Source organism: Drosophila albomicans, chromosome 2R, assembly GCF_009650485.2.
Source record: "Drosophila albomicans strain 15112-1751.03 chromosome 2R, ASM965048v2, whole genome shotgun sequence".
Lineage (NCBI taxonomy): Eukaryota > Metazoa > Arthropoda > Insecta > Diptera > Drosophilidae > Drosophila > Drosophila albomicans.
The window spans coordinates 15,787,082-15,804,865 of record NC_047631.2 but is presented as its reverse complement, the minus strand read 5'-3'; the positions used below and the strand labels follow the sequence as shown (position 1 = coordinate 15,804,865).

The following is a 17,784-nucleotide window of genomic DNA, read 5'->3' as shown; positions in this document are numbered from 1 at the left end:
TACTGCGACTGGCATTAGCCTTGGCAACGGACTAATGAGAGGCACCCAAACGGGCCGCAGGATGACATAACTTGTGCTCCTTCTGCGCGAAACAGGATTCACAATTTGCCATGCAAAAATCTAAAACTGTTTTCAACTGTTGCCCTCATTCGTGTGCGAGGTGCCTGTTGTGTGTGTGTGTGTGTGTGGCAGGGAACGTGGCATGTCTGTCAATTTATTGGCGCTTGACAGCGAAAAACATAAGTTGCACTATCGCACCACAACACACACAACGGCAACTAAACGAAATGGCCCAAAGCTGCAACTGCAACTCGCTGTGTGGCAGCCACTGATATGGCCAGCCAGCAAGAGAGAGAGAGAGAGTCGCAGCATTCGGTGCGAAGCGTTTTCGCCAGTTGATATTTACTTCTCTCTTTTACTCTGTACATCTATATCTCTTCTCCGTCTCTTTCTCTTTTATGAGTTCTCGCTCAGACACACGCTTTCTATGTTATCTGTGTGTGCGTGTGAGTTGCATATTAAGCTGCTTTCAAATATTAAATTAACAGCAGCAACAGCAACGGCAGTGGCGCAAAAGCCTGCAACTGGCGCACGCATCACACAAAAACTAACGCACACACACACATACACTCACACACACACACAATTTGCAACATGAACAGCACGCAAGGATTATTTGTGTGCTGCACCAAAAATGAAACCAGAAATGCAACACGGCTTCTCTATTGCCGTTGGTTGGGGGTGAGACTTCTGGGAGCAAGCATAAATGTGAGTGTATGTGTGTGTATGTTGTTGTTGTTGCTGTGTTGAGCAACACGAGAAATTTTAACGCAATTTTAAACGCATCAATTTCATTTTGTGAAAGCTAAAAGCTTCGCTTGTTGCATGTGCTGCGTCCGGATTTTGCAGCATGACATGGAATCTTGTTATTGTTGCTTTAACAGTGCTATTTCCATTGTTGTTGTTCCTGTTGTTGTTGTTGTTGTTCTTTGTGTTGTTATTGTTGCTCATGACGTGGCGGTTGTTGTGATGCAGGTACCATTGTAGGCCATTGCTAAAAGTTGACTTCTTCTCTCAACCACTTTGCAAAATTGTGCGAATATGAAATGCTTTAGCAACCGTTCGCTCAATCAATCTAAATAAGTTTTCTCTCGCTCTCTGTCATGTCACAAAAAGAACAAATTTGATTTTAATTCTGCATTAAATTTCACCTGAGTGAGACGAAGACAAAAGCATAAATGATTGTGGAAGCCATAATACAATTATGCGAAAAATATTATTCTCTAGGTATTTAAATTGATTTATTATCATGTTGGTTATCATTTTTAATTTGAAGAGTAAAAGCAAAGTTTTCACTAGTTAATCACATTTTATAATCTTTGCAGAGAAGTCTGGCCAGAGGACGATGTATTTGGTTCAATTACCGCTGCACCTGAAGATGAATTGCTGCTTTTGCGTGAGATTTTCGTGCACAACATTACAACAGGTGAGTGTGTATTCGGTGTTCTTCTCGTTCTTAATTATGGTTTATTGCACGCGCATTATCAAAGGTCACCCTGGCCGCATCTAGTATCAAGCAAGCGCGCAAGCAAGCGACGTGGTCTGACTGTTCTTTTAATTAAAAATGAAAATCTGCCACTTGGCATTTGCGTGTCATTTATCTTGCAGTGTCTCTTTCTCTTTCCCTTTTGCCTCTTTTGCTTTTGATATCCAGCTGTGCTTTTGAGCTAATTCTAGCGCTCTATTTTGCATCTCGACTCTATAAATTTTGCTGGCCGAAATAAGCCAAATTATAGCGTAACTTTCATCGCTATAAACTTACTTTTGTGTGTGTGAGTCCTTGTTGCACTGCGTCTGATGCTGTCTAAGTTCGCTTCTTTTTTTCTCTGTGTTTTGCTGGCTCCTTTGGCTTTTTGCCTTTTGGCTGTCCTGCGCTTAACAAATTATCCAGCAGAAATTCTTGCGCTTCATTAAAAGTAAAAAATGGCAGCACAGGACTACAGGACGACTGGCCAACTGCTCTCCGCCCCGCCCCGCCCCGTTGCTCTGCTTTGTAATTCAGTAGTCAAAAGCGGCAACAGCGAATTGACTTTGCTCTGCCAAATGAATATATATTAAACTCGTAATTGTTTTTTTTTTGTTTTTTTTTTTTGTTTGTTTCGTTGCTCTGCCAAGTGCATTGGCATGTAAAATTTGTTGTTTGCATTGTCGCTTCGTTCGATTGAATGAAAAGTCTAGCGGCATTTACAATTTACTGTCCATTTCCTTCTCCGGCCCTTCGAAGTATAGTCCGTATATATGTATGTGTGTATACATATATTTTCCGTTTACTTCCTGTGCTAACGCTGCTGACATGACTTTTCAATTTTCAAGCGATTTTATTTTTATGCAGCTCTTGCAGCTTCACACGACACTCTCACGATATGCAGCTTATATCCTGTACACAGACATCTATACTATAAGTGTGTACATATATTTGTGTTTGTATTCTATATAACGCTGTCAATGCAGTTGCCGCCGTTCTTCTGTGCATATTTTCTGCAGCTGCTCACCTGCAACGATTTTAGCAAAAGTTTCTGACAAGCCTTTTAAAACATATCTACGCTTGACAGTCTTTTTATGAATTACGAGCACACGACGCTTATGAAATGTGTGTGTGTAGATGAGAATATATACGGTACATATAAGATAGATATATGGAGATAAGACATGGAGGGATTGAGAGTTCAAAAGACCTTGACAAAGGCAAAAGTTTACAAGTTTCCAGCAACTTATGGAAAATCTTAGTTTTTTGAGCGTAATTTATGATTTTGTTTGCTGAACTAAAGTTGCACCTATTTTTAAACTATTGAATTAAATCGAATGTAGTTTTCGAATATCTATTCTGCTTTAAACTGTAATTCAAACAGTTGTAGTTATAGTTGGGTAAAGTCCCATCTAAAAAAAGTGAATATCCCTTCGATTGTTTAGACTGCTTCTGTCTATGCCTTGAAGCGACTGACGCAACGTCCTGGCGTTCGTCCTGGCGTCCAGATAAAAGAGAACCCGATTTGCTCAAAGCGTTTCAACCCTTTTGTGTCTGTGTCATCATTTTAAGCGTCGAGCTCGTTAAGCCCCCAGACAAAAACCGCGCCTCATTCTAACAGTAACCATGGGATTTGCTGGCCAGCTTAACGCCTTCTCCCCACACAGTCAATAGATTGATGGCCAGTTGACAGTGGTCTGGCTATAACAATGTGCAATATACGTATACGTCACACAAAAAAACAAAGCCAGAGCAGAAAAAGAAAAAAAATAAAAAGGAAGAAACAGCCTAACGCGACTATTATATACCCTACCCTACCCCTGGAGTATTCCCTCCACTATTTATTAAAGCAGCTTAACTTTATTCATTTTTCATTGCCTAAGTTGAAATAAAAAAGTTATGCGGCAGTAAAATTTGCAAAAGAATTTAAATGGTTGAAAATGTTCATCCTTTGCGCATATGTGACAATAGTTAAACAGAATGAATCTGAAAATTTAAATGGGACTTACCTTTTTATAGCTACATATTTGACAGAGGGTATTAATGCGAATATTAAATGTTAATGCTAATTCCCTAACATGAAACGGTCCCCAAAGTGGCTTTTGGATCACTCTGTGTCCTCGTTGAATTTCGTTGCTGCGGATTTTATTAATTACCAGGAACCACAAACTGCATGTTGCATGTGGCCTGTGGTTTTCGTTTAATTAACGTTTTTTTTTTTTTTTTTTATTCGTTGTGTTGTGTTGTTCATTCTCGTTTTTATTTGATTGTTTTTGTTTTTGCATTGTGCTGTTGGTCGCAAGACAAGCAACAAAAATTGAGCTGACATATAAAATAATTTATGGCGCGTGCCTATTGTATTCTGTGTATTGTTTCAATTTCACTTTGAATTTCAATTTCAATTTAATTTAATATTAAATATGCACACATACGTGTGTGAGTGTGAGGCAAAGAGACACGACGCACCGTGTGTGTGTGTGTGTGTGTGTGTGTGTGTGTGTGTGTGTGTGTGTGTGTGTGTGTGTGTGTGTGTGTGTGTGTGTGTGTGTGTGTGTGTGAATGAGCACGCTTAGTTAAATCTTAATCAAGTCGCTTTGCTGATTTCGATTTGTGGCGCGCATAATAAATGATGATGCTCCGGCCGCATGCCTCATGCCTCATGCCGCATGTCGCACCGTCTGCGCCCAAGTCAAATCAGCAATGAGAGAGAAGCGAACAGAAATAACACAAAAATCCACTCAAGTGGTAAAACAACAAAAAGTGCAGAGTGTTAACGGGGACAGCGTTGAAGATATGTATGCGCATATATACATACATACAAACGTATTTGTATATATATTTGTATGTTTGAAGCCAAGTCTGTGCGCCAAGTTCTTAACTGATTTCCCAGCACAAACAACTTGGTCTCCTGGTTGTCCTGCCAGTCAGAGAGCCAGCCAGCCAGCCAGCCAGCCAGCATTTCCCACGTCCTTTTCCTCTTGTTGCTTTTGCCTGCTCGCATAAAAATACAAAGTTTATGTTATGAACACAAATAAAAACAAAAGCACACACACACACAGCAAAGCTCACCAAGAACAACAGAAAGAAGTGCGCGTGTTGTTGAAAAAACGAATAAAATACAATAAAATGAAATAAAATATCCACAGAACAGAGTCACACGACACACACAGTACATTTGCAACTTGACATGGCCACAACTTCTACTGTTGCCACTGCTGTTGCTGCTGCTGCTGCTGCTCCAGCTGCCTGAGTTAGGATGCGCTAAAGCCACTTACCCTCATATGTGTGCTGCGTGTGTGTGTGTGTGTGTGTGTGAAGCAGACAAGGACCCCATTTGCTGGGTCCGGCTAAGGATACTTACTCAATTAGGTGACACGAACTGACACAGGCAATGGCGCTGGCGATGTTGCTGGCTTGTCACTGATTTGCCTTTCGTTTGGCTTATCCCTTCTGCAGTTTTATTGCTCCCCCTTCTCTTTCTCTCGCTCACATCTTGTTTAATAGCTTCAATTTATTTATGATGATTGGGTTAGCTCTTGTTTTGTCATTAGCTCAACTTGTGATATTTTAATCAGAGCAGATCACAGCTCGCTTGTGTCATATTATTGTGTCGATTGCTCAGCAAGTTATTTAATTAATTATCTTTGTCTATTTGGTCTATGTAGCAATTTGCGCAAAACAATTTTGACTTTAACTTTGTGTGTGTCGGCAAGAAATTGAAAATGAATTCTCAAGGCTCACCTGCACGATTTTGAAAAACACCTTTCTCTTGAGAGGTGGCCCGGTCACAGCTGGCGGCTGCGACATTCCGAATATAATGTTATAAAAAAGCATGTGAAATTTAAAGTTTAAATTGAAAAACAAAACTTGCAGCGCTTGGGAACCCGATGTCGTGTTTCGTGGGTGGACGATGTTTAAATGAAATTTGTCAAAAAGTAGTACGGCTGCATAGAGGGGCGTAGGGAATGGTGAAGGGTGGACGGGGAGGAGTCGATTTCTACCTCTAGTAAACATAAAACGATGCACACTTTGGGGACGCACCATCGCAATCGCAACTGAGCGACAATAAAAAGCAAGCAGAGCATAAGGCGAGGGGGCAAAAGTCATAACGAGTGCAAAACCATGAAATGAAATCGTTACCACCCCCCAAGTCGCCCTTTGGCCACCCAAATGCTCGTTTTTTTTTTTTTTTGTTGCTACTCCCTCTGCACGCAAATGTAGCAAAAATGCCGTATACATTATGCGATTTTTTTCTTCCTTTTGCTGTTTGCTGCTCTTCACATTTGACATTTGCTTTTATGTATACACACATACACCAGCGAATATTTATATGTGTCTGTGTGAGAGTGTCACACATGGTTGCTCCTGCAACCGCCCGCTTTGTCCCCATACATTTGAGTTGCAGAGAAATTAAGCAATGTGTCCCAATGGAGCACTACATTGCGTATACGTAATGCTGCCGCGCTTTTGGCGTCGCTGCTGGTGCTGCATTAAATATGAATGCAATTTAAAGTTGAGTGTGTGTGTGTATATGTGTGTGGAGCACTCTTTGCACATCGGAATCAGCCCAGGCCCAAACAGCCACAAAAATTGTTTGCATATTTATACGAAAAAAAAAAAATAAACAGAAATACACAACAACAAAAATTACGTAAGTTTGACTTGCGCTCTTTCCATTTTTTGTTCTGCCTCAACTTGTCTGACGCTAATGGAACGCCATTTGTCTGCACTGCACCGCTGCTGCTTCAAAATCAATTAGACAAAGTTTTTGCACATCACTCAGACATCCATCTGTGTGTGTGTGCGTGTGTGTGTGCTCATGTGTTAATTTTTAATTTCTCTTTGATACGTTCTGGCAGTTAATTGAATAAAAAATTAACATTTCAATTGTTGCTCAGGCATTACCCCAGGCAACTTAAATTCGAAACGAGTTAAAACAATTCTTCCCATCTTATTAAGTTATATATTTTGGCATATTAAATCATCAATTTTGAAACTACTAAGAAATGTTAATATTATCTTATTTGGCCAACTCTAATAAAACTTTATTTCGTTAGCTTCTTATTGAACTGTCAACACGTGGCTGTCATCTGCTCTCAAAGGCAACAAATTTCGTTATGTTTATTTGTATTATTATATATTTTTTTTGTCATTAACCTTTTTATTGGCAGCAGTTGCGCACATTTCGGTTGACATTTGTTGGCCTCCACCGGCCCGTAAACGGGTGGGAATTTTAATGTTATTGAATGCCGCGTTCATCTTGTTGCAATATTGAATATTTCATCTCTGCCACACATACACAAGGTCGCACACATATGTATGGATCCATACAAATTTCTTCCTATATGTGTGTGTGTATGGCCCATCAATGTGGCGGCGACTTTTGTTCCTTCCATGAGGAAAAAACAATAAGGCTACGAGAAAGGGCGAAAGCAGAAAAAAAGAAAAGCCAATTGACTTTCATTTTGTCGGCAATTTTCAGAGCGTCGTTTGTTGAGAGCAGCAATTTACACACACGCACACAAATACTCTCTCACACACACATACACAGCATATGTGCTCTTCCTGTTGCTGGACACAATCATCTGATTGCAGTTCGATGTGAAATAATTGGATTTGAAATAAAATTGTTCGCTGTTTTGTTTAGTCGGGCTATTTGACATAACCAAGAGAGTGTGTGTGTATGTAGAAGTGAGTTTGGTCTCTTATTGGTATAATGTCGGTTTCCTTTTAACTGTCGCATGCGTCACTAATTTAACGTTTATTTTTATTGTCATGTGCAGCTGGTCAGATCTTCATTATTAATGCGAATTGCCGATTGGTTCTTAAAGTAGTGATTGCAAAAGAACTTAGTGACCCAATTCCAGGAAAGTGAAGTGAATGTTTTCAGCTGGTCATTGCACCGATATTTAACTGGTAGATACGCATTTAACCTTACCATACACTGGTTATACAATTTGTGTATTCGAAATGTTTTTCCATTGATGTGGCTGATTGAATGGGGATTTAAAAAAATTGGTAAACACATTTGATATGCGTGCGATAAATTTTAAGTATTGTATTATATCCGGCTCAGCAGTTTATTTATTGTTATTTTGCATTCAACTAATTAAAAAATAACAATCCTTGTGTTGTTTTTTTATGGGTTTCATTGAAATAATTACGCAGTTTTGTGTTTTTTGTAATTAAATAATTTCCAGTTTTTATTTCGCATTTTTTGTGGATGCCATTAAAATGTTCGATTTGAGAAGTTCTCATAAAATTTGGCTTCTCTGCGATTTCTCTCGTCTTTCTATTATTACTTATAAGCTATATACATAATACATATAATATTTATTATTTACTTTTAATATCGTCTTCAATTTTCTTTATTTACTTTATATTTATATTTAACGCCTTGTGCCAAGATGTTGGCTGCACTAGTATTAGCAAATGTCTAGCAAACGATTCAATTTCGAGGAGCTACTACACAAATCTCTATAATTAGATTAAATAATCTACTTATTTACAAAATACACACAGAAATTAGTATTATTACTTTGGCAAATGCTTTTTTTTTGTTGGATCTATTCGTATGTCTATGTCAATTTTGGGAGTTGTTTGCCTAAACTGAATAAGTAAATATTCAAACTGTAAATATAAGTAGTTTTTGTTTTGTTTTAAATATTTATATTCTCTGCATTATGCTACAATTTGTTCATTTTTGGTTTTATGTATTTTTATTAGTATTTTTTTTCAATTTTATTTTATTCTTTGTCTTTTTTTCAATATTTGGCAATTAGTTGCTGCTGATGTTACGGTTGTTGTTAGTTTTGTTGTTGTTGCTGTTGGTGTTGTTGCTTTTGTGGCATTTACAAGTTGGTAAAATGCGCAAAATGAAATGCAAATATTTGCTTTTGCGTTTTATTTATTGTTTTCTATCTTAATATTTATTCAACACAGAATATTTTAAATTGCAATTTGTATAAACTATTCGCCATGTAGTCATTATATAATATTCGTGATCTCTTTTTTTACATTCGGAATTTAAAATGTACAACACAATTAAGTTTAATTATTGTTGGCTTCAATGGATATTGTTTTACATTTTGGCAATGTCCAATTATGTGCCTTTATTTACGATCTAGCCACAGTTAGCTGCCAACTGAGAGCTGCGAACAACCAACTGCCAAATGCCAAATGTCGACTATATAAATGGCCAATGGCCAGCGGCCAGGAAAAAGCAACTTATTTTCACATAACTTGGTGAATCGCCCCCATTTATGGCCCAGAAATGTCGTCTAAAAGCCATTTAGCAGGCAAATAATTACGCCGGACTCAACAAAACTTTATTAACTGTTCTACACAGTACCGAGAGTGTGAGAGAGAAAGAGGCACTAAAATTCCGTACGGGGAATGTGACCCAAAAGTGTCAAATATCGAATTAACTCATTGGGAGTTTGTTGTCGGAATTTTAGGAAGGCCTTTGCTGCTGCTGCTACTGCTGCTGGTGCTGGTGGGAGTCATCTTAAAAAAGTTACTAAATCTTGGCCAGCTGCGCATGTCATAAGCATGAAAACCTTCATTAAATTTGACAATGCCCGAGCACTGGACACGTGGGTTGTGTGCGTTGGCTTGTTGCCTGGGTCTATTGTAGAGCCATTGTAGTCCAGTTTTGTGCTGTGCTGGCAAAATGAGTATAAAAAGGCAGCCTCAACCCTCCAAGTGCCGCATAGTCTGACACTTGCCCACTTGGAACTTCCTTAATTAAGATTTTGTGCGTCTATGGCACTTCTCTGGTTCGGATGGACGACGGTCGGTTGAATGGTCGGACGGTCCGACTGTCGGTGGTAATCCCACCCAATCGGGCCTAGATTGTTGGTCAGCATTACTTTAATTGTTGTTAGCCCGCTTTGCTCGGCATTTCGCTTTTGTGGCCGAAAATAAATCCTTCTGAATTGCTTAAGACGAACGCTTGAACGCCTGTTGTTAGAAGTATTCTTTCTCTTTCGTTTCGTTCTCTCTCTTTGTTTCCTCACCCCTCCCCACCTCTTTTTCTCACACTCTCGTTCTCTTTTGCAGCTTTATCTATCTTCCTGTTGCTCGTGTGCACGCGCCTTGTTCTTGTATTCCAATTACAAAGCCACAAAAAGTTGAAAAACTGTGCAATGACTGTGGTCCTTGGTCCTTTAGTTGGTTTGCTGTGGTTTCTGTGGCTCGCAAGATTGTTGCACAACTTTTTATCGTGTCTTAATGTAATTGTTGTGTTTTGTATTTGCACTGCCCTCAGCCCCCCCTTCCTATCACCATTTCAGACGGCATCCCACACACTTCACCCTCGTGAAGATAAAGCTGTGCGGCAATGGGGCCGCGTGTCTTGTAATTTGATTTGCTGGCACATTATTTTGATGTTGGCCTTAGCAGCTTTGCTTGTCGTTGCTGCTGTTGCTGTTGTTGTGCTGTTAGATCAGGGGCCAGACATTGGCATTGGCATTTTTCACATATCTTCAAATAGTTTTACAACATTTCACATTTGCCGTAGCGGATTAGATGTCTGCCCATTTGGCGGGATTTACACCATATGCTGTCTTGGTCAATTTATAAAATGAGGTTAAGTGGGAGGCGGAGCGTGGGCGTGTTTTGGTTCAGTTGTTCGGTAAGTGCTAAATACAGCTTGAAAATGGGGTGCAGAATGAGGAAATAAAGCAATTCCCTTAGTTCCGAAGGGTGTCGATACAAGAAGCGACAAAGCAACAACAACAACAACAACGACAATGGGTGAAAATAAAAATGAAAATATCCTGAAGGGTTTTTCACTGAGTGTCCTCCTTCAGCCGAAGGCAAAATCGAAATTTTAATTAGATTGCAATTGAAGGCAAGTCACTTCTCTTATAGGAAACTGGGCAAGTGGGTTAAGATCGACACGGACACTAAAAGTTTTAACGTCTTTAGGGAAAGAGTTGCCGCCTGCTTGAGAACGAATTTCTATTTGAAGTTTTTATTTCAAGTGGAAGTAAGCTGTGTTGTGTTCACTTTACAAATATGCTTTGTGCTTCAATTAGATTAACTCGGAAATTACTTGCCCTACTTTCTGCCACATGTGTGGAATTTTATATGTAATTACAACTATTGGCTTTTGCAACGAAAAAGGATTGCTGAAGTGGAAGTGGCAGCAATAGCTGAAATTGCAAAACTATAATTAAACTGGGACATGCTATTCGAAGCTCAATCAAGTATACATATGTTGTAATCATGCGGAACAAGTTACAAGTTACATCCATAACAAATTGAGTTATTATTTATATGGATATACAATATATTCTCTTTAAATCTGCATTGCTCAGCGTCTGTTGCTGAGAACTTATAATGCGCATTGATAGCTGGAGCCTTGTCATAAACTAAATTGTTATTTAATACTTTATCGATATTTCATTTTTATATGCACGACTATCAAAGCACTTAATCTTGGCCAACGGACAGGCACTTATATACTCACACACACACACACAGACACACACACATACGTACTTAACTGGCCCACACACACACATACACATAGACAACGCACGGCGTTGGCCTCAAGTAAACTGACCCAAATACGACCACAAGATGGACATTAAATTGAAGGGCAGTGGGCTTTCGCTGCTCAGAGTGCTCGATGGCCCATAAAAAGTTGCCGTCGATTGGCGTTGTGGTTGCGATGGAGGCGGGAGACGGTAGGCGGACACGGTGGCTATTTGGCTGCTTGACTACTTGGCGTATACGTAACGCAACTTTATGACAAATTGTTGCTGCTAACCTAGACGCTAAGAGGCCTGCCACGTGTGCGGCCACGCAGAGCCATAAATCAAGCTAGACTGTGTACACACACATACTCAAATATATAAATATATTTATATATATAATATATCTATGTGGGTGCAAGTAGTCCCTTATTTAGATTGTTGCTGCTGTTTTTAGCTTTATGACTCACTTTCGACCAGTCGGACACTGACAGTTGGCAGCTGGCAAGTGGTAGCTGGCAGAGGGCAGTTGGGACTTGTCTCTCATTCTTGCTTAAAACTAAGAATAATGATTTCTATTTGCCATTGAATTACTGGAAGGGTGCGTATTGTCGCTGTCCGAAGACGGTTTGTCACCAGATGCCCAACCGACGCGAACTGGGCGCCATCAGTTTGCTGCTCACCGATCTGAGCGTCGTTGCCGATGTCAATGTGGCGGCACCACCTCCCAATTCTGTGGCTGCCACATTGCCGCTGCTACGACTGCCACTCAGCAGCTCCATGGGCAGACTGGACAGCGAATTGGCCGCCGCATTGGGACTGCTGGGTGCCATCTCAATGTAGTAGCTATCCTCATTGCTGGGCGAGTGCAAGCTCGAGCGACTGCTGCCCGAGGAGCAGGCGCTGCCACTGCCACTTCCACTGCCAATGGAGCTGTCAGCTAGGGAGGCACTGTAAAATTGCAGCTTCTGCTGTTCGCGCTGCAATTCGCGGGCTTGCAGATTGTGTAGAGGCGAGCTGTAGGGTGCTTCGCGTCTAGTGCTGTGATGCCAGGCTTGCAGACGTGCTGGATCCGCATTGCTCGATCCTTGATAGTGCAGAAAGCTGTGCACATCATCGTTCTCATTGAACTGGCGCTGATGATGCGGTCGTGTCTGTCCGGCGCGTCCGCTGCGTTGCCACGGAAGCTCACAGCGATAAACATGCGCCAGGCCCGCCAACAGGACAATGACCAGGACGCATGCCAGCAAGAGCATAAGACCCGGATGACTGCCAGGCAGGGTTTGTTGTGTTTCCTGGCGTGTGTCCAGCAGATGTGCTGACTTCGAGGCTTCCGTCTTGAGATCCACAAAGGCCTTCAGTTGGGCGAATGTGCTGAGCTCTTGTTTCACAGCATTTGGCGTATTCACGCTGCTGTGTTGATGCTGTTGGTGTTCGCTACTTGTTGTTGTCACTTCTCGCATTGTTGTTGTTGCTGTTGCCGTTGTTTTCATAGTTGTTGCGTGCTTTGTGCTGTAGGTCATCTTTTTGATGCTTAGCGAGGGATTCTTTTTCTTGTGCGTTTTGGCTGCTGTTGTAGATGTTGCTGTTGCTACTGATTCTGTTGTTGCTGTTGTTGTTGATGCTGCTGTTGATGCTGCTGTCTTCTCTGTCGTCGTCTCCAGCGATGTAGCCTTTGTGTCGCCCTTTATTACATCCGGCTGTCGCTTATCAGTCGCTTCCTGTCGCTGCTGGCTGGCATCCAATGTTTCCGCATCCGCCACTGTTGCCGTACCGGGCAGCAGCAACTGCTCGGCATCCACGAGCAGGTTATCGCCCTTGTGCATCAGCAAGGGCGTACCAATTAGATGACGGTTCTTAATGTGCAACTGCAATGTGGCATGCTTATGTTGCAGCTGTGGCTGTGACTGTGCCTTCGGAATCGACGTCGATGATGCCACCTCTTGACCGGATGTCTCGCTGGGCGTTTCGATTGTCGATGTCGTCAGTTTTAATAAACTGTTTGCTGTATTATTAGACAGCTTTTGACTTTCTTCTTTGGCAGTTATAAGCGTCGAAATTGTTTGTGGCACATTGCCTTGTGTTGCTGTTGTGGCAACCTCAGCAACATCGCTAATGTGAGTTGGCATGGCGAGTCTTTTTGGCGGTGTTGTTGTTGTTGCTACAGTTGAATTTACAACGTCTGCTCGACTCGACGCTGGCGGCAGTGAACTGACTGCTGCTGCTGGTTGTGCTGCCAAAATGTTTGTGCGATTGGCAGCAAGAGTTGCTGCTGCTGCCACCAAACTTGGCATGCCACTGGCTGTTGCTGTTTGACTAAGAGCTGTGGTTGTTATTGTTGCTGTTGTTGTTGTTGTTGTTGCAGTTGGCATGCCAGGCATTTGTTGGCGCTGCAGTTTCACTAACGAAGTTGTTTCAACTGGCCCTAAAGTTTTTGCGGTTACTAGCGCAATGTTGTTGCCGCTTGATTGCATTGCACTTGTTAGTGTTGCCATGGTTGTTGTTGCTGTTGCTGCTGCCTTTGACTTGTGCACTTTGAGCATAGTTGATGGTGCTGTTGTTGTTGCTGCTGCTGTTGCTGACAGGCCGCAAGTGGGCGGCATAGATTTAGTCCATTCATCTTGCTGCGCGTCGTCTTTCGTTCCCTCTCGTCCACATTGACTGCTGAAGGGCTCATAAAAGTTCTGCGATTGCACGAAACGACTCTTCAAATCGATGCGACCCGGTGATTGACCCATATCGGGGCTACGACACGGACTCGCCCACTCGGCAATGCCCAGCAGATCGCTGCACCTAATGGGATTATCCTCCAGCAAAAGATCCCGCAACTGCGGCAGGGTATGCACAATCGACTGACTAACGCTTTCAATGCCCGACGATTGCAAATTAAGCGTGAGTAGCTTGGGCAACGGCAGCGCTGGCAAATATAGTAAACGATTTCCCGACAAATCGAGGGTTTTTAAATTGCTTAGTGCGGCAAATGCCTGTGGTTGCAGTTCCATAATGTGATTGTGTTGCATGAACAGATGCTCCAGAGAAGTGGGCAAAGTACTGGGCACACGCATCAAACTGTTGTGATCGAGAAAGAGTATTTCAAGCAGCTCGAGGCGACCGAGCGCATCGTCCTCCACTTGGGCAATTTGCGAGTAGGATAGATCCAAATATTGCAGCAAAGGATAGCTGTCTAGATCACCGCAGTTAATAGCCTGTAAGTGCAAAAAGAAAGCGTTGTAAATTGAGCAATAAAACAAAGATGCAGACAAGCGATTTGACATTGTGAACCGTAAATCAAAAACACAATATATCATCAGCTACAACAAAGCAAAAAGTTTGTGATTCAGCGCACTCTGTCTGCTGGCTGCTTATAAGTATAAGTTGGTCCATGGAAATTTGATTAGTGCGAGAAGAGAGTGACTTGCTGACGTTGTTTAAAAATTAATGTGAATCAGCCGTTATAATTACTTCAAAGGCTGGTTGGTTGGACGGTTGCTTGCTCCTTTAGGTAGTTGCCGTTGCCGTTGTCGTTGCCTGGGGCATTGCTCGTCTAGGGCCAAAAGTAAACATAGACGCGACTCATTAAATGAAACAAGCGCCAGGCACGAAGCCAGCCAACGAGTCAGTCAGTCAGTTAGTCAGTCAGGCAAGCAGTCATCCAGACATCAAGTCATCCAGACAGGCAGTCGCTGCCTTCGAGCGTTGTTGCTCCAGACAGACAGGAAGCGTTGACTGTACAAGACGAAGTCGGTTGCCTCTAAACGCCATAATTTGCCATGAAAAGGCTGCGTGTTGACTGCCGATAAAGGCATAACGGCAACAGAGGCAGCAGCAACCAACAGAAGCGGCGACAAGGAATCGCAGACAAATTAAAATGCCTGCTGTCGGAGAACAAAGGGATCCTTGGTGTGCTACTGGCTTCGAAGCAGACATTGCAACTAGTTAGGCTGTCGCAGTCTTAGCCTGTCTCAGCTGCTCGTTGGCTGCTGGCTTAAACGTGATTATGCTTATGCCAATTATCCTTATTTTATTAATGCCCAGCGTCAGGCGCGCTTTTGTCTTTTGCCCTGAACAGCTTATGAACGGCATTTTTGCACCTTTTATGGCATTTGCCATAATCGACAAACAGCAATGGTGGCAGCAATGGCGGCAGCAGCAACAATTTATGGGCCGCATTTGTTGTTCTATATGTACTTAAAGCCATTTAAGCTTAGTTAATACCCCCAGCGAAGCCCCTCAACACAATCGTTTGTTCGCTGCTCGCTTTCATAAATCTGTTTACCACTATACTACTCGTATTTGTTGTTGTTATTTTGCTGCAGCTCAGAATGCTTTTACTTTGGCTGGACACGCTAATCGCCTCTTTTTCTGCCTTTCTAAATGTCTGACTGCTGTCTGTCTGTCTGTTCTCCTCGTTTAAACAAACACTCTTTACTTATTAAGACTTGAAGCGCCTTTTGTTTTGCTTTTGTTTCCTGAGCATTTGTGAAAAGTGTAAAGTGCACTTAAATGTTCCATTGTGTGTGTGTGTTTATGGTGGCCGCATTGTGATTTTAATTATGGTCTAGCACTGGCTAAGTGGCTGGCTGAGAGCTATCTAACTGCTCGTGGTATTCAGTCACAATGCAGCGAATTAAGCGATGCTTCACAAAATGTAAATAGACAAAAAAAGATTTGTTTATTTATGAGCTAAATTAAGAAATGCGCTTGCAATATGACATGTTGATGTCTACTTGAAAATAAATAAAATGGCTATTTATTTACTTTATACAGTTTGTTCATTTAAAGCTCATGGAATTTGATTATTGCATTTTTTAAATTGTTTTGTTAATTGCACATCTGTTTTTGAAACTTCTATCGGTTTTAATTTCCGCTGAATTTGCTTTATATATATTTTTTAAAGATATCTACTAATGTCAATGGCAGGCTAAAAAATAACAAAACAATTATCTATTAATGCAATTTCAATGTGATTTCATGGCACATTAATTATTTTATCAAATGTGATTTTTTTTGTGCGTACATTATTCAACATTCTAATTATAATGCAGTATGTATTAATCAATAATACTTGTAGATACAATTTCCTATTCACGTAATGAATTCCCCTGCTGGCATTTGCGGAACATAAAAATTATTTAAAGCTCGGCGACAAAGTTGCCTTCCTCACTCACTCATTCACTCACTCACTCTGCCTAACCATAACCATCTGCATGTCGGAGCCGGAAGTGCGCGTTGCTGCCAGCAGCCGGGAGGCAACAAAATGGCGGCGCAAATTTAAAAATAACAAAGTGTAAATCATACGCCTGGGTGAGATTTTTGCGTGGGGCACAAGCTTCAAACATCGTAGCAGACAGAGAGGAGCACTTAAGCACGCAGGAACGACCCACGACCCACGGGCCGCAAAACAGATGCTAATTAATGGCAGCAAGGGGAGCCTGGGAACAAGGAAAGCCCCAATGCCCCTCAGGCAGCAGGCAGAAAGGCAGCGAAAAAGTGCGAGTCGGGCCTCGGTTACACAGCCTGCCACGAATGTGCCGTTAATTGCCGGCAAAAGCGTCAAAATTGCGGTTCATTGGGTTCGCACAAACAGACAGAGGAACAGCGGGCAACAAAGAGAGAGGAGCAATCGGCATACGCTTCAAGGATTCGCTAATTTATTGATTGTGGAATGTGCGTCATATAATTTTAGATACATGCTCTTCCTTTTACGCTGTGACGCATCTTTAAATAAATATATGCTAGCCACTCACCTTGAGCCAGTTGTGCGACAATTTGAGCGTGCGCACAGATTGCGCCAATGCAGCTGGCACTTGACAGAGTCCTGTGCCACTGGCGTCCAGCTCCTTGAGACTCCACGAGGCGACAAACTCCTGCATGGCCGTGCCCACTTGTGGATTGTGTGAAATCGAGAGACTCACAAGATCGGGAATACCTTGTAGAGCTCTTATGGCCGAGCCGCTAAGTTGATTATGCGATAAATCCAAGTGTTGTAGATTTGGCAATGCCAGAAATGTTTCATAGTCGATGTCCGTGATGTTGTTGTGACTCAGCAATAGCGTTTCGAGGCTGTTCAAATTGTAGAATGCCTGCCGCGATATATTTCCCAGTTGGTTGTGCGCCAGATTGAGATGTTTGAGTTGAGGCATTCGTTGGGCAAAGTAGCTGGCCGACAGCTGACCCAAGCGATTGCAGGCGAGATCCAAAGTGACTAACATTGAGCCAGCAGCAGGCAGTGTTGTCAGTGAATTATTGCTCACATCCAGCTGTTTCAGTTGCACAAAGTTATCCAGTTTCAGGCTGCTTAATTTATTGTTGCTCAGATCCATGTGGGTGACGAGTTCAAACTGTCCTTGATAGTTCTTCTGACTGTCGTAGGCTGTCAGACCTTGAGCCGTGAGATTGAGCAATGCTGTGGACACGCTGATCTCACGCTTGTGGAGTTCATGTTGTGTCTGCGTCTCCCGTTTCTGATAGTAACGCAGTTCGCTTTTATAGTTGGCGGGCTCGTTTTCATCGCGCAGCATGCGTTGCACGCTCTTAAAACTCAGATGACGATGCAGCGATAGTTGCAGCTCCTGTTCTTTGGCCGCGGCATTTGTCAAGGACACTGCGTGCGTGCCACCCACGGTTGAAATGGACAACAGCAATATTCCAATAATGGCCGTGGCTGGCAGATCACAGTTGCGCGCATGCTTCATGTTTTTGTTTTTGTGTTTTTTAGTGCCTCGGCTGACTTTATGCCTGGTTGGCAATGATTGTCTATAACTTTTTTTTGGTGTT

General features: G+C 42.1%; 2 protein-coding genes across 2 annotated transcripts in view; one reads left to right on the top strand and one right to left on the bottom strand.

Moving 5' to 3' along the window:
- LOC117573681 (protein timeless homolog) overlaps positions 1-17,784 on the top strand; it is a 63,454-nt gene that overhangs the window by 22,421 nt on the left and 23,249 nt on the right. The window contains exon 11 of the mRNA XM_034257027.2: positions 1,386-1,486. Coding sequence (XP_034112918.2) covers positions 1,386-1,486 — 101 coding nt within the window. The remainder of the gene's footprint in view (positions 1-1,385; positions 1,487-17,784) is intronic.
- Positions 10,668-17,784, bottom strand: LOC117573680 (uncharacterized). The gene is made up of 2 exons (XM_034257024.2): positions 16,755-17,784; positions 10,668-14,213 (listed from the first exon to the last, which is right to left on the bottom strand). The coding sequence occupies exons 1-2, from the start codon at positions 17,700-17,702 to the stop codon at positions 11,640-11,642; spliced, it is 3,522 nt and encodes a 1,173-aa protein (XP_034112915.2). The 5' UTR covers positions 17,703-17,784; the 3' UTR covers positions 10,668-11,639.

Coding starts and splice junctions, on each gene's coding strand:
- LOC117573680 (XM_034257024.2), bottom strand. CDS start 17,702: ATGAAGCATGCGCGCAACTGTGATCTGCCAGCCACGGCCATTATTGGA. Junction 14,214..16,754: donor TGTCGCACAACTGGCTCAAG/GTGAGTGGCTAG, acceptor TTGCACTTACAG/GCTATTAACTGCGGTGATCT.